General features: G+C 40.2%; 1 protein-coding gene across 8 annotated transcripts in view; it reads right to left on the bottom strand.

The window, feature by feature from the left end:
* st3gal3b (ST3 beta-galactoside alpha-2,3-sialyltransferase 3b) overlaps positions 1-22135 on the bottom strand; it is a 56171-nt gene that overhangs the window by 9983 nt on the left and 24053 nt on the right. For 6 of the 8 annotated variants that reach the window (XM_046877248.1, XM_046877253.1, XM_046877252.1 and 3 more), the window contains 5 exons: positions 20286-20378; positions 14079-14173; positions 10648-10711; positions 9765-9860; positions 8800-8992 (listed from right to left, as the gene is read on the bottom strand). In XM_046877248.1, the coding sequence (XP_046733204.1) occupies positions 8800-8992; positions 9765-9860; positions 10648-10711; positions 14079-14173; positions 20286-20378 (541 nt within the window). The remainder of the gene's footprint in view (positions 1-8799; positions 8993-9764; positions 9861-10647; positions 10712-14078; positions 14174-20285; positions 20379-22135) is intronic. The other 2 variants (XM_046877250.1, XM_046877256.1) reach the window with 1 other exon arrangement.

Below are 22135 nucleotides of genomic sequence, written 5' to 3'. Positions count from 1 at the left end.
TTTAAATACTTTGACAACTATTTTCATTCAGACTTTGGTCCAAGTCTGGTTCACGTTACGTCCCCAGCAAAGTTAAACACGGCCGTTCTAAACACACTGCTGTTGTTGAAGTCCTCTTCTAGTCTTAACTGGCTCTAGTCCAAACACACCTCCTACCAGCATTCCTTTGGGAAACCACAGCCAGCCAGAGAGAGAAAAAGAGTGAAAGCTTCTGACTGATGGCCTCTCTGAAGCGCAGGATTCGCGAACACCCGATTCTCCCAAAGAAACGAGGGAAACCGATCCATCCAATAAAGCAGCAGGTGAGAGAGGCTTTACTGTCTCCGTGCAGAACTCCAACACGTCTTTAACAAGCTTCCAGCACGGCCGGCAAGTGTTAAATCACCTCATAAAAACCACAGGCCTCATCGCCGGTCTTTCTCTCGCCGAGTACAAGCCTTCAGGGAAACATTCGATGCAAGTGCACCTTCATGCCATGGAACGAAGGAAGTGATCAGGTTCGAGCCCACACAAGATAGAGACAAGCAGGGAAAGACTTGCTTATAGAAACTGACTTAATGTGCATTATATAGAAAAATAACAAGCTGCAGGAAAAAAGCTGTGTGATGAGAATAATCTGTTGGAGAAGAACAGAAAAGCCTTAAAAAGGTCTGAATTACATCCTCGTTAGTGGTGAAACGATTCATAAAATTCAGTTACCTCGTTTTTAAAATCACGGTCGCTTCAATTTCAGAGAAATATAAAATCGCTTGTCTTTTTTTAATTTACGTCGCTTATAATCTAACATTTGTGAACACTTTTAGATAATTAAAAAAAATTTCTGCTTGGATTAAATAAATCAAACTAAAAAAGGTAATCAAATTAATACAATCCACTTTTTTTTGCTATATTTATTAAATTGAGAAATCGAGTAAATAGGCACAAATTAAATGGATAAAACAGAATTTAATAGAAAATTAAATACAATTAATTGAAATATTTAAGTTTACATTTGTTAGAGCCTATAAGATTCATTCTTATTCATAAACGAATGCATTCCATCCATCCATCCGTCCTTCATTTATTCGTTCACTCCCTCGATATGTGGAATTGTCAGGATTTTCTCCTTTTAAGACAGAAGTTTGCGCAAAACACAACCCATGTTTCAGGTACGGATCGAGTAGCCACTGGGACAAAGTGCGAGGTGAAGACAAAACAAACTTGCGGTCCGCCATTTAATGCGTTCATGAGGAATCTCGGATTGTAACGATGTTCCGGACATGAAACAAGAATTGCGTTCGGTAAACGTGTGCACCGAAACGGTTGGGTATGAATACGTGTACCATTACACCTCTAATAAGCATTAGTTGAATAAAGCTTGAGTTCACCTTAAATAAAGATAAACAACTTCATAGTCTGGCTGTAGGCATCAGGAAAAGTGTCTCTTACTTCACTAAATCTTCAAATCCACTCCTCGAGCAATTTCAGCTGTCAGCTGTCATGTCTGATTGCTTTACTTCATTTTTAAACATTTAAAATTGTGAAACAAGTCATAAACTGCATGTGTGTGTGTGTGTGTGTGTGTGTGTGTGTGTGTGTGTGTGTGTGTGTGCAAACAACCAAATGCTTCATCTTTATGCTCAAACCACAACAAAGAGCTCTGCACACAGGCACATTTTGTAGAGTTGGATAGTTTAAGTCAATCATTTCTGGAATCAGGTATGAATAAGATGTATATAAAGAAGATCTCTTTGATGTTATCGCAACGTAAACCCAAAACTAGTGGTGACCATTTTTATATCTAAACACGGAATCCTAACATTTGTGCAACAGGGAAACTCCAATCACACCATTTTATAATCATTCTACAGCTAATGGATGTAATGTGTGAAAACTCCAGTCCCAAGGAATCGACATTTCAGGCTTTTTACGACAGAGTGAATGTGTGTTAGCATGTCTTTCTGGAAAAGAAAGAAAAAAAAACAATGTATGTCTCCCATGTTTATGTTTTCACACAGAGCAAGTAACCTGTGTATCGGGCCAAAGTGTGAGCACTAATGAGAGTCTTAAACAGAGAATGTGCCCCACTACGAACCACTTAAACGGAACACTTGAACTTTATTACTGAACACTCGACATAGACGAGTGTTAAAACATTGTGTACAAGGAAATCAATCCCATGGGGAAAACCTAAAAACGCTGTTCAGTATCGGCTGTACGAAGGAGTAAACAAGCGACAGAAGCACATTTTGGAATTTTTTATTTCTGTTCTGAGAAAATAAATATATTTTTTTTATAAACATGTCCATATTCACAAAACCCAGAGGCCTTAAAGATCTAAGAGAACTGGATAAATATCTGCTTGGGTTCTTTATCCAGATAGTAGCATAGTTTTGAGGTTTCTTTGAGTCACACATGGAGGTGGAAGTTTAATGGTTTGGGGTTGTTTTGGAGCAGGGAAGCTTCCGGAAAGTGAAAGTGAACCAACACGGCTCCCAGTCCACACTTCAACACCATGCAGTTCCGTCTGGACTGCGGCTCATTGGAATAGACTTCGCCGTACAACAAGACGATGAGCCGATTCGCACGTCTAAATTCTGTAAGTGTTATTTAGAGAACAGACAGACGTCTGGAGTGATATTTATCATGGAATGCCCAGTCACCACACCTCAATCCTACTGAACTGCTCTGGGTTAACCTGGATCACAAGGTCTCATGTCCATATATGTTTCTTCTTGGTTCTTTGGGGGTTCCTTCCAAAAAGAACTACTGAAGGGTTCATGGAAAGTGAAAGGCCTTGATGAGCTGAGTTTGGGGAAAAGTCTGGAATAAGTTGTTAAAAGTATTAAAGGTAAAAACACGCAGACCTGGCAGAGCATCATCTGGAATGAAACCCAGTGTTTATGCTTGGGTGTATTTAAGGGGGTCTTTGCTTCGGTTTTAAGGTACCCCTTAGGATGTTTGATATTGGCGGTGTTTTGAATTGCAGGGCATTTGGAGGACTGAGCGCAAAACACTGAGCCCACAAACCATTTCACAGGTTCTAGCCAAGTCTCATTGTTTTCTACTGATTACTACTTTAATTCTCTAAGCAGCGTGATCCTACGCAGAAGACAGTAAAGAATGGGCTTCAGACTCCGGTGGAAATTCCCTCTCGAGTGGACGCATACAGAGCTCGCCCACAGCAGCGTTTTTGTTGGCTTCCTGTTTATCTTTTGGGTTACAGTTAAAGGGTCAATAAACCTGGGAGATACGCTTTTATGGTCGACATTCTCATTGGCTGAGCGGCTTCACAAATCTGTCTATAAGAGGCTCAGGCTTGCTGTGGGACAGATGTGCTCCTGCTGCCTGCACTGCCATGCTCTGATTGGTCATGGCACTGAAGCATTTGTAGATAGTTTTGGCGACCAGGTTTAATTTCAATCTATGCAGAACCTAATCGAACGCATACACGTATCCTGACGGCATCGTGTTTCCTGCATGCCGAGGGTCGGCCTCGGGGTTCTCAACGCTCGGGATGTAGTTGACATGGCCGAGTGAATGTGGAGGAACGCTAATCTGAGGCATCATGAGAAGAAAATCCCGCTGTTTGTTACCAAGTACCATGATCCAAATTCCGTGAAATTCTTTGATGGCTTTTCTTTTGGAAAGAATCTGAGGCATTCTCCCGTTTTTTCTGCTCTTTTGTAATGACATCTCTCTTTTCCCGAGACTGGATCTTCACTGGGGTTCTCCTAAGTGGGATCCTGTGCCTTTGCATGTTCTCAGAACAACATGTGGTACAGTGAAAGCTATCAACAATGTTTAGTTTGCAGAATGAACCTCTGAGACTCGAGACATTCGAGCTATTTGAGCTGAACTTTGTTGTGAGAACGTCGGCCCGAGTGCGGTCGAGTCCTCTGACCGCGGATATTCGTTTTAGTAATTTCATAATGGCTTCCATTTTGGATAAAAGCATGCAAGAGGGCAGAAAATACTCTCATTCAAAAAGCATTAAGATAAACTTAGTGTAAAGGGACTCTAAAGACTAAAGGACCAAAGCACATCTGAAATCCATAAAGACGAGGAAATTATTACACAGAAATATAGAAGTATAGACTAAAGCATTCCACGCCTGTGCTTTGTGAGTCAGCTTTTCTAGTGAAGTTTCTCTCAGCATCAACAGAAATGTGGTCCAGTATAAACAACAACAACAACAAAAAGGGCGTTACACAAGCAGGATTTGTCTATAAATATATTTTACTGATTCGAAGGCAACGGTGTTCATTTTTAACTCTGAGCGTGATTGGTTAAAATAATGTTTAATTCAAAGGGAAACAGAAAGAAACATATGAATGGGATGAAGGCAGGTGATGAAGGTGATTCTGAAGGACTTCTGAAGGTACCAGAGCCCGGGAATGTTTTACTTTAGTTTACTGTAATCACAGTGGGTTAATCAATTTCTAATGACAACAATAAGCTGCCAAGTGTTTTAGAGGCTTGGAAAAAGAACCCATGACAGACTTGTGCTCATTTCTGGGTGGTACTGATTAAGAAAACATAAAAGAAAATGCAAGAAATGCAAAGGGGGGAAAAAAAATTAATCCCTTTGAAATGCCATGATTGCTGACCAGAACCTCTGCCGCATTTCCCATCTGCAAGAGTGTAATCAGAAGTCCAGTATTCTTTTATTTTAATTCAGTTTTTATTAGGAAGGTCTGTGTGGCCAACAGACAGTTTAAGTTAGTAACACAGGAAGACATGTTCCAGTAGTGCAGTGCTGAACGGACCAGTGATCACAGTCACGCTTATCCTGATTCCAAGATTTTAAATATCAACTTATTGTCCCCTGTTTCAGTAAAATATCAAAGAATATTAGTAGTCCAGATGGAAATGGAGGTTTAACAGTTCGCATCCCTGAAAAATGTTGCAGCACATGTCGAAAAACACGGCATTTAGATGAATTCCAACTGCCTGAGTAACGCTATAAAGAAAGAGATGCACGGAATTCGCCCGAAATCCACGTGAACATAACTTAGGAATTCTGCATGCTCGCTACAACGTGACGTATGCCGAGGTATAGAATACGTTTTTCTACGTTGCGTATTATAATGCAGAAGCATGTCTTGCCTTTGTAGTAAAACCAGATGTTCTTTTCCTGTTGTGTCTGTAAGAAGTTACAGCTCTACCTCTGCCATGTTAATCTGTATTCTGTGTGACTCTCAGGACACGCCTCCGTCTCCGTGGTGTTGTTATACGTCGTATTTACGTAGCAGCAGCAGTGCTGCTGGAGTTAAACGTGAGCCCTGTCCCTCAGGCACACTATTTTGTTCTGCCGTATTTATGAACGTGGATAAAAAGACAATCAAATCCACTCGACTCAACTCACAACAATCCGAGTTCCGAACACGGTCCCTGGATCTTCTGGAGAATTCCTTTTCTTCTCCACTCAGGTGAGTCTTTCCTACGCCTCCAACTGCACTTTTCCTTTTCATCACATGGGCGATGAAAAGGCGGCGCATTCTTTCCACCTGTCAAAGATCCGCGCTACACAAAGCTGCACTGAAGCTAATCACATCAAAGCTCTCGGCAGCCAGTGTACAAAAAACACCGCTGTGTGGGAGAGAGAGAGTGAAGACTACAGTAGGTGTGTGAGGATTAGATCTGAATCGAAAGGCGAGCTTTTCTAAATGTCCACACACACACACACACACACACACGCTTTTGTGTTCTTGTGGCTTTTCTCGACTCGTCATACAGGTGAGTCAGAGACAAGCGGTGACGTGGACGTGACTCGTCTGATTTTATTTTGTTGCACAGCTTCAAAGGACTGTCGCGTTTGGCGAGTGTTTGGCGACGCGGGACTCTCAGTGGTGCTGTTCGTTTTTTCAAGAAGGTTAACGAGAGGATGGTCTGTGATACTGCACCTCTAAAGCCTGAGACAAATAACTTGGCGTCTCCATGGTTACCGAGCGTTTGAGGAGATGATGTATGATTAAATGCAGGCTCATTTATTTATTTGGTATAATCAAAATGTTTCATTTGCACCAACGGATTTGCAGCAGACAAACGATTTTCAACTAAATACCGTGATGTGAACACGAATGAAAAAAAGAAAAGGAAGCATGATGTTTTCCGAACTCGAAGTCGTCTGTCATTGCGAAGGCACAAACGCGATGGACCTCATTCGTCAAGTGACAAATAGTTAAGGGAACCACTTTAAACACGATACTCTTACAACCCTAATACACACACACCAGGTCACGTCGTAGACTGGCCGTCTCTAAACATCTTCTACAGCTGCGTGCTTCCATTTTAGAAGGAAAAAAAAATGACAAACGAAAAAGGAGAATCGAAGCTTTCGCAAAGTTTTAGACTCTAAACCCCCGATATACGCCGACATATACGGGTGTGTCCTGCAACAAAACGAAATGTCATTATTTATGGGATTCTTTTTGACATGAAAAAAATTGTGGGTTTTTTTGTGTGTGGTTTGTGCGAGCGGCCAGGAAATTTCTGATAATCACGTTTTCAGGATTGCAACTTAAAAAAAATAAAAAATCTGGCCTTAATAACACGTCCAAAAAATGTCACCGAGTGCTTCACGTCTATTATATGATCCAAAAGATGCTATTAAACGAAGAAAAAAAAAAGAAGCTGTTTTTGGACAACAGAAAACCACATTCTTTTCTTAAAACACTGCTGCAAATGATGCCAAAAGTTCATTTGATTTCTGAAATCGACAAAACCTTGGATGAATATTGAGCTACGTCTTTGTGCTACAGGGTTTCCGTCTGGATTGCACATAGAATTCCTGTCAGATTTGTCCACACCCCCCACCAGTGCAAATTGTTGCTAAAACGACTGTAATTAGCAACTTTTCAGAGAGCCTCATTTGGCTAGCTCTTGCCACTCTAAGATCAAGGGTAATGTCCCAGACGCTGGAGGGCAGATCTGTTATCTTGGTCTGTACCTTAACGATCAGACTTTTTTTTTTACTATAAAAGCGAGGAGGAGGAGGAGGAGTAATCAAACAGCCTCGCTACTTTACTTCCTCCGCCGAGCCTCTCGCGCTCTGACAAATGTCACCCTGTTAAAATTCCTTCGTCCTGCCGCTCCCTTACAGTCACGCAGCTGCGTTGGCTCCGAGCTCCTCCACTGCACGGCTTCCAGACTCTCCAGAAAAAGAAGAAACAAACTCTCAGAGACACGTCTACAGAATGAGGTGGGGGATTACATTTAAAAACGACCCCTAGCTCGAGACCGTGACCTGGCATGGCTTCATTAATATGTCAAAAAAAAAAATTGCCCTTGAGATACCCCCCTTCACCCTTCACGGTTGAGGAAAAACAAAGTGTTCGTGTGTGTTCTTTGTGTGATAACGAGTGGGATGAGAGCAGTCATTAAACTTGCCATCCCTTTCCCTGCTGAGATAAGAGGAAACTCGTTCAGCCTGAGCGACCCTTCCTGATTAAACATTCTAACTCGCCGTATGAAAATCCATTGGCCATCAAGAAACAAAACACCGTTTCCTCAACACCGAGCTTCTTATTTCAATTCTTCTGCCGTCGATATCGCAATATCTCGAGTCAAGGGCATGTCTAACAAACATTCAAAATTCATGTGACTCACCAAAGATCATCAAAAAGAGCAAATAAACACATAAAGACTAAATACTTTTCCTGAAAAGCAGACTCTCTGTTTAAACCTCAGGCTTTAGGACCTGGGGGAGTTGCGCCTACATGAGAAGTGTTTCGAAGATGATCGCAGAAAAACGGCAAACTTTTTGCGTAAATATTACGCAAAAAAACCCCACGACATGACACACAGCTGCTACCTGGCATTCGGAGTGGGATTCTGGCAGGATTTGTGTTTTGACGGAAAGCTGAAGTCATTTGGTTTACAGGAATTTTCTTTACAAGTCATTTTATTTGTATTTCTAATGATCTAAAATTTGTGTTCTTCCCAAAAGTTTCCCAAAAAAACTAAATTTCAAACAAATGTACACAAGAGTTTCTAATGGTACCGTGTCACATCCTGGTCCTAAACAGACACATGTAAACGTACGTACATATATTTTTATATTTGTATGCTACGGTTGTATCGGTACACTTATTCGCCATAAACAATTTCGGTACAGGACTTTTGGTACTGTGCACTGGTGTACCGAATAAAATACATGTTTTTACATGCGCAACACAGTTAAAAGCTAAGTTCTCTTATGAACATATTAAGTGCGGGACCACAAGTTTGTTTAATTTAAAAATAAAAATATTACAAAAAATATGTGTATAAATCAAATTAATACAATACATTTGTTATATATTAACTGTCTGTCCAAAACCCCCAGATTTTCGGATGTTCCAGGGGTTATGTTTATGTATGCTATATATATATATATACACACACACACACACACATATTCACACGCATATATATACACACACACTACACACACTATATATACACACACACTAAACACACACACTATACACACACACTATACACATTATATACACACACACACACACACTATATACACACACACACACACACACACACACACTATACACACTATACACACACACTCACACAATAATGTGTAGTAAAATCGAGAATTTATTTCCCCTTCAATTTGATCATTTACAGCAGTGTGTATGTTTTATTATAGACATGGAAGCAGTACTGATGGAAATGTCAGTTGTGTGAAGGGAATCTGAACGAGGAATCTGATCATCTAAAAGTTTGGCTTGTGGATGGAAAAAATTATGCATTACAATGAATCTAACAAAAACATTCCCTCTCAGAACAGGTCAAGAATGAATTATGATTATAACTCACTCTCACCAATTTCTCCCTGAAGATGATGTGCCTCAGCCATTTGAAGTCGAGAGGTTTGAAGGCCGAGAAGACGAACAGAGAGTCTTTCTCGTAGCGTTCCGGCTTCTGGATGGCTCCCTCGGGGTACGTTATCCTCATGGTGGTTTTGGTACCGACGTCCCGGGTATACCCGCTGACCGGAGCCTCGTTTAACCTGAACACAAACCCAAGCTTTGGAAGTAATACAGATAAAAAAAAAAGTGTAGATTATTAAAGAAGACGACGACATGGCACCAGTCCATGCGAGGCACGAGATACCCAGTCGGTATTCCAAGAAGAGAAAAAAAAAAATGAATGAAAAATCAGTTCAGAGAAAAATCGAACGAATTTATTGCGATCCTGTAACAGATGAGAAAGATTGGAATTGGATTTGGAAAATTTTTTTTTTTTTTCGGGAAGCTGGGAATGTTTAACGAGACTTGATTGCCCTTTTTTTTTTTTTTTTGCTTGGACTTATTTTAGTAGAATTATTATACCGGCAATGTAAGTGAAAGAGAATACGAATCTGCGGTTGGTCATGTTTTTACTTAAATTTTTTCTCCTGTATTTTTTAATAAATAAATAAATAAATGTATAAAAAAAATTATGGTACGATAAAATAATTAATCAGACATTACTCGATATTTCTGTTTTAAAATATATAAGATTTTTCTGTGCCATGTAGGATGATATGTACATAACTTTCTCAGTAGGTGTATGAAAATGAAGCAAGGAAAAAAAAGAAAAGAAAAAAAAAACTGACCACCAACCAGATCTTTTCAATTAGGATTTTAAAAATCAACAGCAGACAGACTTTTCTGATTACGATCTGGACCACGTTCACATAGTAAGAATCTTTTTTTTTTTTTTTGTAAATAATTACCCCCCCCCACCACACAGACTGTAAACGTTTTATTTTCTAGGTAGCGTTGTGTGTAAATGCTCACCTCACCACAATGTCGTATTCATCGATACGGGAGCCCAGAGATTTATTGGCCAGGATCCCACCGTTCCCCACAATTATACATCTTCTACAAGTCAATCTACAAAGAAAAAACACACACAAAATGGTAAACATATATACATATACATTTAAACTTTAGTGGTTAAGGCATTGGATCATAAGGTTGTAAGTTCAAATCTCAGCCACACAAAGTAGCTACCACTCCTGGGCCCCTGAACAAGGCCCCATAGTGTCTCAGATGTATGAATAAGATAATTGTAAGTCGGTATGGATGCCGTAAATGTAAAATACATCGTCTTCCCGTGAGCTGTGAAAACACTACACACCTGACTTTACAGTATTATCACTCTTCACTTGAACTTGGAGACCCAAACCTGTTCCAGCTCCATGAAGATCTGCTTTACATGTGATGGAAGATCGTCTGCTATAGAAGCTCTCAAGACCCTATTTAACAGAATGAATGTGAACGCTGGCTACACCGCAGGCCTCCTCACCTCTTCACCTACCTGACTTTACTAACACCCTTTTAGCTGAATGAATCTCCACAAAATCTAGTGGAACATCTTCCCAGAAGAGTGGAGCTCATTAACACAGCGAACGGAGATCTAATGTGGAACGCGATGTCTCAACAGGTTTGAACGTTTCACTCAAAAATGTCAAATATCACACAACTGGGCAAAAATAATGTGCTTGTGTCGAAACAAATGAGCACCAGCCATGGTTACACCACTGACCTCCGCATGGCCCTGCATGAGAAAGAGCCCTTATTGTTGATTCGCAACAGTTAAAATGAGATCTCTGTACAGCTTCTGTGAGGTTTCTGCAAGGCTTCAATGTGGCTTTGAGAACTCGTCTCTCGCACTTACCTGTCAAGTTCTGGACTCAGTCCGAAGGCCTTCGTAGCGGTTAATATAGTGTCTATGATTCTTTCTGTGAGGAGAAACAGAAGAACAATTGCGTGAATGCAATGGAGCATCAGAACAAATCCGACTGCATAGTTCACTAATATCAAACATGCAGCTCTCGGAGACGCCCTGATGGAGAGACGAGCGAGCTGCCGAGCCAAAGCGGGAGCCCGTCCTCGAGCCGCTCGAGGTGATGGAAAAACCAGCCTGTAAAGGAGGAATGCCGTTTTTAAACAAAGAGCATTCCTGTGACAAAGTCTGCAATTGAACGCTCTTAGACACTCGGAGCATGTCAGCTAGCCATCTAAATTTATCGAGTTGTTTGGCCTTTGTAAGCATTCTTCTGATGCCCATGTGGAACGTTTACAACACGTCGCCATCCGAAGTCTCCAGAAAGATGCGACTTCCCAGCAACGGAAACACAACTATTAAACACAATTATTCACCAAACCCGTTACGGCATTGTGGGGACCGGGAACATCAATTCTGCCAAAATTTCATAATGATGTACAATTCGAGTTGCACTGACCGATTAGAACAGCGGGCCCCAACCTACACCCCCCACATTTGGAACGGCCCTCTGAACAATGCCAAAGACATATTTTGAAATTCAAATTGTAAATGTTTTACTCTTATCATATCTGTATTTGATAATAAAGGTTGCCATTCAGACTAAAATTCCCCTCGGTAATTAACTGAGGTCGAGGCACCGACAGTTGATCGCTGGAACTTTCGGCTCTCGCCAAAAATCCATACGGATAGTTTTTCCATTTTCCAGTCCGCTGTAATCACGATAGCAGCCTCTAGAGGCGAATTGCTGATGCCCTGTGCTGTTTGTTTATACCCCTGAGACTTCACGCTGCACGGAGAGAATATAATATATATATTATTTATAATGTGTTAATTATATAATGAATACAATCAATATGTTCATAATTATTTATAGCACATTAATATGATTCAGTCATTTTTATTTCGTTTTTTAATAAACCTCAGTAATATTTTACATTGTGTTTTTTTTTTTCTAAAAACTTTTTTTGAAGAGGAAGATCCACTATCGGTCGACCTCTGGTTTAATTATTAACTATTAACGTAGCCTAATTATTTATTCGATTCACCCACCAACCACATGCATATGTAAATATGCATAAAATATGGAAAAATTATATTGTGCTCTTCTATTTGGCTCTTGAAAAGTGACGTTGATTTGTCTGTATGGTGCGGAACAAAATAATAAGCCAATCAGGTTTTAGGAGGTAAAATAAATACATTTAAAATTATAATAAATATATAATAAACTGACAGTGGAGACTCCTTCCATGAGACCCTGAATAGTTCCATAAGTTAACGTCTCCTTAAGAAAAAAAAACAGTAAGTCAGACGTCCATCATGCGACTGAACATCATGACACAACACATGACATTATGATTTTATGTCCAAAAAAAAAAAAAAAAAACCGATTTGTAAACGATTACACACGCATAAATAAAAATACACAACTGGAGCTTCCCATTGATCCCACTCCTCTCGAGTACAACATCTGAATTAGTATTAAATATAAATAAATGTTTTATTTAGGTGTGTATGAGGATGTGAGTGTGTGTTTAGGTTACTGGAGTAATGGCAACCTATCGGTCTGAGTGACGTGCGTCAGCTTCAGCGAGACCGAACGAAACAGCTGGATATTAAAATCTCCTGAAAGATATTAACCAGCGGTGGAATTCCTGCTGTACGGAAAACCCGATCCGAACAGCCCAGGATTAATGATTTGAAGGAGTCGAAGGCGATGCCAGCGGTCAGTGTTTGGATGAATTGCCGACAGCTGACGTCAAGCATCACCGAGGCCTGAGAGTAAACAGTGGGAGGACCACACCGGCGTCTGGGGGGGGTGGGGTGGTGAGGGGCAGTGGCAGGAGAAACGTACTACCACAGGTTCCTCTCCAAAAAAAAAAACCTGTGAAGAGCGATGGGTACTAATCGTTTTCACATAATGGAATAAACACTTCATTCAAGCATCCAAGTGGGCAGTTTGAACAAACGAACCCCTCACCTTCAGTGTATACACTGTTTAGGAAAATCAGAGCTTGAGTTATTGAGGATAAGACGGAGCTTCACCTTAAAAAAAAAAAAAAAAAAAAAAAAAAAAAAAGGGTTTCAGGTGGTGGAAGGAATTTCCCTCACTATAAATGATCATGGTGCAAAGTGTGTGAGCTGGATGGAGAATGAGTAAACCTTCAGAAACATCTCAGCATTCATCTATAGGGAGATGCTGCTTTAAAAATGTTACCTTCATGGAAGGAGTCTCCAGTGTCAGTTCTGCAGATTTCTGCGCAATCTTCTAAACGTATTGAAAGGAAGAAAACAGAAACTGGTCATGGAACGAGTGTTTATACATGATATCTCCAGATGTTTGTGGACACCTGACCATTCTAAAGTGCTACAGGGCCCAAAGTATTGCTTTTTTTTTAAGTTTAGACTTTAAGACCCAGCAGAAACCCTGTTGATTTTATACATTTTAAGCCCAAATAACAAAGTACTCAAGACTCGAGCTGTGATTCAGAACACTTTCTCTTTCACCTGCCTCCAGTTACCTGAGGATATGTTTATACTCGAGGGCAGAAATCAGAGCCGTGTGTGGGATAAAAAGGAGGCGATTACACTAAAACTGCCGACTAAGCTGGATCTATTTTTATCTCTGCTCTCGTTCACGACCCACACGTATCCCGTCTCGGAGTGAGGAACACTCAAAGAAAAGGTAGATCGCTCCTACAATACATGGAGGAAGAAAAAAAAACCTGTGGTAATGTAAACAAGGGACGATCTCTCTTTACAATGTCTCGGTGTGTGTGTGTGTGTGTGTGTGTGTGTGTGCGTGGCGAACCCAGACGCCTCACAAAGCTGCCATTCAGCACGAGTCGTCTTCCCGCGCTGGAAAACGTGACCCGAGCGCTCGGATCGAGGCTATCTTCTGCAGATGGGATCTAATCAGAGATTTTCAAGCAGCTGTGGACGACGACAAAAAGCGCGTTCGGTGGCGAACAATGGCGTCGCGGCTGTGGGTTTATACATCATTACCTCAACCCGCGGTTTAGAAAAAGAGATCGGGACACAATAGCGCCATTCTTGTTTTAAGGAGGAACATTCTTGAGCTTTGACGATGGAAAGATGACCGTCTGCGCCGCCTCGTCTCACATATGGAGCTCTTAAAGCTGCTGCTTCCACAAAGTCAACTTAAAAAAAAATTTGCTAAATATAGAATTGCGCTCAGGATTGCGCTCGCTAAATGGGAGCGCTCGTTTCGATTCCTCGTTAGCCCTTTGTTGTTTTTTAATTTTGTTAAATTCGAGTCAGAATACATACAACATATAACGCTAAAAAGAAAAGCTGCGTACCTTGTGTCTTCAATCCGAATGGAGGTAAATAGTTGTTGACTTTCGCTAGGCGTTTAAAGTTCCGGTCGAGAAACATTGGTGCAGGTTTTACAAACCTGTAAGGGGAGAAAACAAGGTTTTAAAACAGCGACTCGGTCCATACTGAAACATCAGTTGCACAATGTACAACCCAGATTCCAAAAATGGTTATAAGAAAAAAAAATATTCATAAACCCACTATTTTATTCACAATAAAACACAAAAAACAGATTAAATGTTTGAACTAAAAGAAACTGATAATTAATAATTTTTAAGAAAAAATTAAGGTCACAAAGTTGCTACAGGTCCGTGTTTAGCATCACGTCCTCTGTCTGTATACATCTGGGAGCTATGGAGACCGATTGCTGAAGTTTTGGGAGAGGAATGCTGTTCACTTTGTTGTGTCTGAAACAGGATTCTAGATGCTCAACAGTTCTGGGTTTCCCTTGTTGTATTTTTCATTTCATGATGCACCAAATGTTTATAAACGCTGAAAGGTCTGGACTGCAGGCAGTTCAGTTCAGCACCTGCTGAATATATATATATTCCTGTATGACGACCACCAAAAAAAGTGCTAGAAGTCACCAGTGTCCACCTTTTCACAAACCTTCACTCACAAAAAAGTGACCTAAGAAATTCCAGAGATCTTTAACATCAATGCAAACCCAGACACCCACACACACAAATAAACCTGCTAAAATGCAAATGTTCACACTGAAGTGTAAACCAGTTACTCATTGTTGATTTAATAGAAGTTTTGCTCAAATCTCGGCCTTCAGGTTTCCTCCAGCGATCTGAGAACATAATCTGTAACAATTTTGTGTTCCTCAGGCCGAACGCTCGGAGCCTGACTAGTCTGTAACAGAACATTCTTCTGTGAGAGGTTAATGTTCCTGGCCCGTCTCTGCTGTGACCTTCTGGTCAGGGTTTGAGACAGCGAGGTTGAAGAGGTACAAATCAATCAGACACACACACACACACACACACACACACACACACACACACACACACACACACACACAAATCTCTCAGAGCTCCTGGAAACTCAGTGCAGGATGGATGCGTCCACCTCTGACCCGTGTTCGCTCTCCGATCCGTTATCTCCGGCACATCAGTGTGTCCAGGACTTTCACAATGACCACAAATTGGGGAACTTGTAAGGAAGTGCTGTGAGTCCGTCACGCCCAGGGCACGGTGCCGTGTGATCCTTGGATTCGGTCCAGATTCCGAATCGGATTTCTGTTATACATTTCCTGCTTTTCTTTCATTCGGACAAACTTGTTCATTTATTTATTTTTAAATTCCTGTCCGTTTTGTTGCTCTGGGTTTTGATTTGGGATCTTCATCTCACAACAAGCGGTGAGAAATCAGAAATAAAAGGGTTGTAGCATATTGTCCAAGAGTCTGAAATTTGTTCCCAGTGTCCCAGATTCTATGTATTGCTCAGATGATAGTGGGCGTGGCTAAACACAAGCTAGTTAATACCAAACCCAACATCTGACAACAAATAATATAAAACCTGCCCTTCAATAGTATTGATTCTTCTAGTAACAAAAATGATCCTGCATTGATTCATAAAATCTACACTTTATTGCCAAAAGTTTGCGGACACCCGGTCACAGTATTTATGTAGTTTTTGAGCATTGCATTCCACATTCCTTCCCAATTTGCTTCTTATAATTTCCCTCTGCTCTTCTGGGAAGATTTGTAGAGATTTCTTTTTTAACTACAAGGGTGGTAGTAAAGTCAGGTCCTGATGTAGGTCAGAAGGTGAGAAGGCCTGAGGTGCTGTCAGTGTTCACATTTAATTCAAGCTCAATGGGTTTGGAGCTCTTTAACAGGAGATCTTCCACACACTTCCAACCCATGAAAAACAGATCTTCATGGAGTCGGCTTTGTGTGCAGGGACATTGTCATGCTGGAAAAGGTCTTAAGTCTTCTAGTTCACAAGAAAGGAAACATTTCATGCTCCAGCATCCAAAGACGTCTGATACAAATTATGTCCTTCCAAGTTTAAGCAGTTTTGGTGAAGAGCCACATACAGCTGGAATACTCAGGTGTCCCAATACTTTTGCCATACAATGTGTAAATAAAAATAAACTGTGGTTAAGACAGACTTCATAGAAAACTTTAAAAGTGAAAAAAAGAGCAGCGTGGAACTGGAGAACGAGTGTAACTCAAGAGGAGATACGAGTGAGATGAACAGCTCCTGAAAACAGACGAGTCTGATGGCTGACTCTGCAGCTCTTTTCTCCGTTTCCTGAGAAATGTTCTTGACAGGTTCCTAATAAATGATAAACGTTCCTCTCTGGGATGTTAAAAAAACGTCGGATTTATCCACATGAAACTGCTAAACAGGCTTGTGTGGGTTTGTTCTCCCTGAAGACATGTTCCATGCGCCTGCTCTACAAGCAGCTTCTGTAAAACCTGGTCACACAATGGATGTCTGTTTTTCTGACCCTCCTGGCTCGAGTTCTTCACGTCCACTTCGTTCAGTTTAAACGCTCCACAGCCTTTTATCATTTCAAACAAAAAAACATAAGAAAACCCACACAGACATTCCGGCAATAACGATTTAATTACCAACATGTTTCCAGCCAAATATAACCATATTTACGCCACAGCGATGCTGAATTCTGATTGGTCAGAATTCAAGGGGCTGATTAAGGTAATTGACTATACTAATGTACACATTTATATTTTATATTATTGTTGGAATAAATCTAAAATAATCTGGGAAATGTTTATATTATATAAAACTGGATATTCATGTACTTTATTAAATCATTTCTTTTATGATATTTTAGTTATTATTATATTTGACTTAAATTTCAAATGATATATTATTTATACTTTATTATATATTTATTATTAAAAGTTACATTGTGGAGATTCATGCAGCTACAACGGTGTTAATAAAGTCAGGTACTGATGTAGGTGAGAAGGTGAGGAAATCCTACAGATGTTCAACAGGGTTGGAGCTCTATAGCAGGAGATCTTCCACTCCAACCCATGTAAAGCAGATCTTCATGGAGCTGGCTTTGTGCACAGGGGCATCATCATGCTGGAACAGGTTTGAGTCTCACAGTTCAAGTGAAGGAAAAATTTAATTCCACCGCATCCAAAGATGCCTGATGCAGTTGTGTGCCTCCGACTTTTCGCAGAAGAAGCACCTACCTGGAGTTTTCCCAATATTTTTGGCTATACATTTTATATGAGGTTACGTATTAAATGTCGATATAAAGTTATTTTAATAAGTAAAACATGTCATTTGTCACCCACTTGATTGACAAAAGTTTGATAAAAAAAAGATTATACTAATTGTATAAAAGCCAGAAAGTATGCAGGCATGGAGGAGGAGGAGGAGGAGGAAGAGAAGAAAGAGGAGGAAGAGGAAAGAGAGAGAAGCGAGCGGTCATACCGGGCTCTGGCCTTGTATCACCTGACAGAAACAGACGCTGTGAGACCTTGCCAAAACAAACTGTGATTAATTACGGGTGGCTTTTGGGACTCGGGCAAACCCACATTATAAATAACGAGGGTCCGAGAACGCTGGGTTCTGTGACACACACACACACACACACACACACACACACACACACACACACACACAGAAGGCTGCTGGTCGTAAAGGGTTCGTGAACAGGAGGCCTGGGCACATTGTGCTCATTTCCTCACGCCTATCTCTCACTCAGGGCTGTATTTTTCTAACCGCCTGCTCGAGTTCACCCCAGACATTTGATTTAAGACTCCAATGCAAACAGTTTGGGAAAGTGGAGAAGGGGAGGTGTTGAAAATAAATTGGATTCCAGGAGCAGGCCAAGGATTTAACTTAACTAACGCTGGGCCCGAGTCACCTACCATCTACCATCAAATAAAAATAGATAGACTGAGGGACATGGATAAACAAAAACAAAACAAAGAGATAGAGAGTGACAGACAAAGAGACAAAGACTGAGAGACAAACTCAATGAGAGACAGACAGACTGAGAGACAGACAGAATGAAAGAGAGACAGACTAAAAAAACTGAATGAACGACAGACTGAATGAAAAACAGACTAAAAGACAGAAAAATGACAGACAGACCGACAGACTCTGAGAAACAGACTGAATGAGAGACAGACTGAGAAACAGACAGAGGGAAAGAGAGACAGACTAAAAATACTGAATAAAAGACAGACTAAAAGAGAGACGGACTAAAAAACAGACAGAATTACAGACAGACCAACAGACTCGGAGAAATAGACTGAATGAGAGACAGACTGAGAGACAGACAGAAAGACAGACTGAATGAGAGACAGACTGAGAGACAGACAGAAAGACAGACTGAATGAGAGACAGACTAAAAAAGACTGAATGAGACAGACTAAAAGATAGACAGATGTTGTGAACAGATGTTTGTGTACCGATTCTCACCTTAACACCTTATTAACCATTTATAACTGCATTAAATATTAATTCTGTTCATAAAAACATAGTTTTATCAGTCTGGAAGAGTGAAGAAGAGTTTGAAGAGTGAAGAAGAGTTTGAAGAAGAGTTTGAAGAGTGAATGAAGAGTGTGAAGAGTGAAGAGTGAAGAAGAGTGTGAAGTGGGAACATCACTCAGAAGAAGAACATCCTCACATAAGCTTCAGGTTCCTCGTGTGTTAACTACAGAAACCCTGAAATCACCATGAACATTGGCACTGTGTACTGTGGTCCTGATACTCCAGGGACAGATTTCATCCCATTCCACATGTAGTCCTAATTTGCTTCTTATAATTCTTATAATTCTTGCTTCTGGGAAGATGTTTCACCAAATTTTGTGGAGATTTGTGGAGATTGATTCAGCTTCAAGGGTAAAGGAGGTGAGACGGTGAGGAGGCCTGTGGTGCAGTCAGCGTTCACGTTCATCAAATTCAATAGGTTTGGAGCTCTATAACAGAAGATCTTCCAGACCCTTCCAAACAATGGAAAGCAGATCTTTGTGAGCAGGTGCGTTGTCATGCTGTTCCATGAGAAATAAAAGATAAATGACTCCGCCCACTTTTCGTTCAAAACTCCAGCTGCATTGAAGCACTTTTTTTTGTTTGAAGCAGGACTGAATAAATAAAAAGCGCTGCCTAATCTGCTGCTGCGTTACAGTCACGAAGATCTTTCACCGACTTAGAAGTGATGTCACATGACCCTTACAGAGCTAATCTCCAAACAATTCCTCTGCGATGAGAGAAAACTGGAGCTCTTGAGCCTAACAATCGTCTGTTGACTTGAGGTCTGATGCTTAAAGATCGATCTGAAGATGTTGAACAAAACGGAGAAGGGTGAGATCATCGCGGATCATGGAGTGATCCTGAGCGCCGATAAAGTGGAGAACGGTGAGTCATTCCCGCCTCCGCAGTAGCCGACTGACGGACGGCTTTCAACACGGATCTCTGACAAGAGAAGTTACTGTGGGCTGAGAAATCCAAAGAAAAAGATGCGATGGATCAACATAAAGGTCACGAGCGTGAATCAGACTCCGGTTTCGATCTGAACACCGCGGTACAGTAACGTCTTATTCATCTTGAGCTGAATGGGTCACGTGACGAAAATACAGCAATGGAAAAAAAATCAAAAAAGGGTGTGTCCTGGCATCACGACGTAGACAATACACACCTCGTGCTCTAATGTTCTGTCATTTATTAAATAAGTGTTCAGTGTAGGGGGCGTGGCCTGGCAAATCTTAGCTACATCACATGACCTAGCATTAAATTTGTTTATCAAACCCTTAGAAACGTTGCTTTTCATGGGAAAATGACGTTACCTGCACATACGTATTCTAAACTAACCCCGTTTGAATAAGGCTACAAAGTTAAATCTCTTATGTTGTCAATATTTTACGTATAAAAAAAATCAGGAGAAAACGTGCTTCATAAAAAAGACAGCATCCTGACAAGCGTCACGCATTTAACGTAGCGCACTAGCATGCGATTAGCCGCTCGTGTGGTTTTCAGGTAAACAATCCCGGGTCATATGGAATCCCTTCTCTTCTGATTAAAAGACATATAGATGATGTAGGTTCTCCACATCTGGTTGTGATGTTCAGGGTGCAGATGTTGGCGCTACGTGTGTTTCACGTTAATTCTAACAGGTTTGCTTCGGATTGCGTGCTAAACGTTACAGTTACCACCTAACTTACCAAAACTGTATTTTGTTTATATGTTCTTACTTTGGGAAGATGGCGGCCATCTTGGCGGCGGCGAAGCCGGGCTTGCAGGCTCCGGTGCTGAGGTTTCCATACTGGTGCACCAACTCCACCGGGCTGCGCACAACAGGGGCGCGTTTATATACGAGTTCAAAAAATTCAGCAAGATAAAAATAACAACAGTTACACTAATATATTATTAATATAAACTATACATACAAATATATATAAATATAAATTACTAAAAAATTAGTAAGAAATAAAAGGTAAATACACAGATTTAAAATCTATGTATAAAAATAAAACTGCATATAAATTATATAATGCATGTAAATTAATTTAAAAAAATTAAATCAAGTAGCAATATTTAAAACAAGAAAAATTGTGGTTGTTAAAAAAATTAAAATAATGCAAATTAAACTAAAGTTAAATAAATACATTTAATATTCGTCTTATCATTATAATAACATTTAAATAAAATAAAAAAATTTGAAATATAAATACACGTGTCCTTAGAATTAAAACAAAATAAACAAAAAAATTGTAATAAATAAAAACAAATACAACAATCCTCTATAAAATATTAAAATGTAAAAAAAAAAAAATAGGCTATAAAAAAATAATAGAAAAACGTAAAAATTATATATATATAAAAAAGGTCAAGATTGTTAGTGATTATTATTATTAACGTATATAATTAAAAAATAAATTTTACTGAAATGCTGCTTCAGAGATATAAGTTTCATATAAGCAACAAAAAAAAAAAGAATATATTCTTCTTATTTTATAATATATATTTTTACTGTTTTATTGCCTCCTCAGGATTTTTAGTTTTTGAATCACTAGTGGTGGTAAAATTATGGAACAAAATTTTTTTTTTCCTTGACAATTATGACACACACACACACACACACACACACACACACTCCTGAGTGTTTAAAGACAGGTCAGGTCTGGAGAAAAAAAAAAGTGAAAAAGCTGCGAGTGTGAGACGAAAGAACGAAATCGAAATTCTTGTAAGTCATTAATAAACCTGCAATACACAACGTGAGCAGTTTAAATAAACAGAGTGCAGGGAGGCGATGAGGCTGAGCAGCACTATGGTGTGTGTGTGTGTGTGTGTGTGTGTGTGTGTGTGTGTGTGTGTGTGTGTGTGTGTGTGTGTGGTGGTCAGGAGCGTTGAGATAGAAGTGGGCGAGGATGGACACACTAGCTGGACCACCATGAGACCCTGTTAAAGCAGATCAAAGCGAGGTGTAATGACACCAAACAGACGCCAAACAAACTTACAATCTGTAACAAACAAAAGCTACATTATATGGACAAAAGTTTGAGGACATCTGACCATAAGATTCCTATGTGCTTTTTTGAACATCCCATTCCACGGTTATTCTCCATTCACTGCTATAATGAGCTCCACTCTTCTGGGAAGATGTTCCACTAGATGTTATGAAGATTCATTCAGCCACCAGCGTGTTAGTAAACTCAGGAACTGATGTAGGTGAGAAGCTGAGAAGGCCTGTGGTGGAGTAAGCGTTCACATTCATCCCAGACGTGTTCAATAGGTTTGGAGCTCTACAAGTTTTTCTCCAAATAATTTAAATACAGTCATCTCTAGCAGAAGATCTAATCAACCAGATGTTCCCCCACCTCCTGAATTCCACCTTCACCCCTGTTCCTCATGGTGTTCGAGGAATCCTGTCCTGTTTTCAATCGAGCAATAACAGCTGGACACTTGGCTGCTTGGTGTATTATTGCTAATGTTGCATTCAAGCACACGGGACAAAATAAAAGACCTCGAGTCATTTCCATGTGTAGCATTTTGCATCTGGAGTCTCTCAACTCCAAGACTCGTGTATGTAAAGCAGGCCATC

Source organism: Silurus meridionalis, chromosome 20 (assembly GCF_014805685.1).
Source record: "Silurus meridionalis isolate SWU-2019-XX chromosome 20, ASM1480568v1, whole genome shotgun sequence".
NCBI classification, from domain to species: Eukaryota; Metazoa; Chordata; class Actinopteri; order Siluriformes; family Siluridae; genus Silurus; species Silurus meridionalis.
This window is presented reverse-complemented; position numbering and strand designations above follow the sequence as displayed.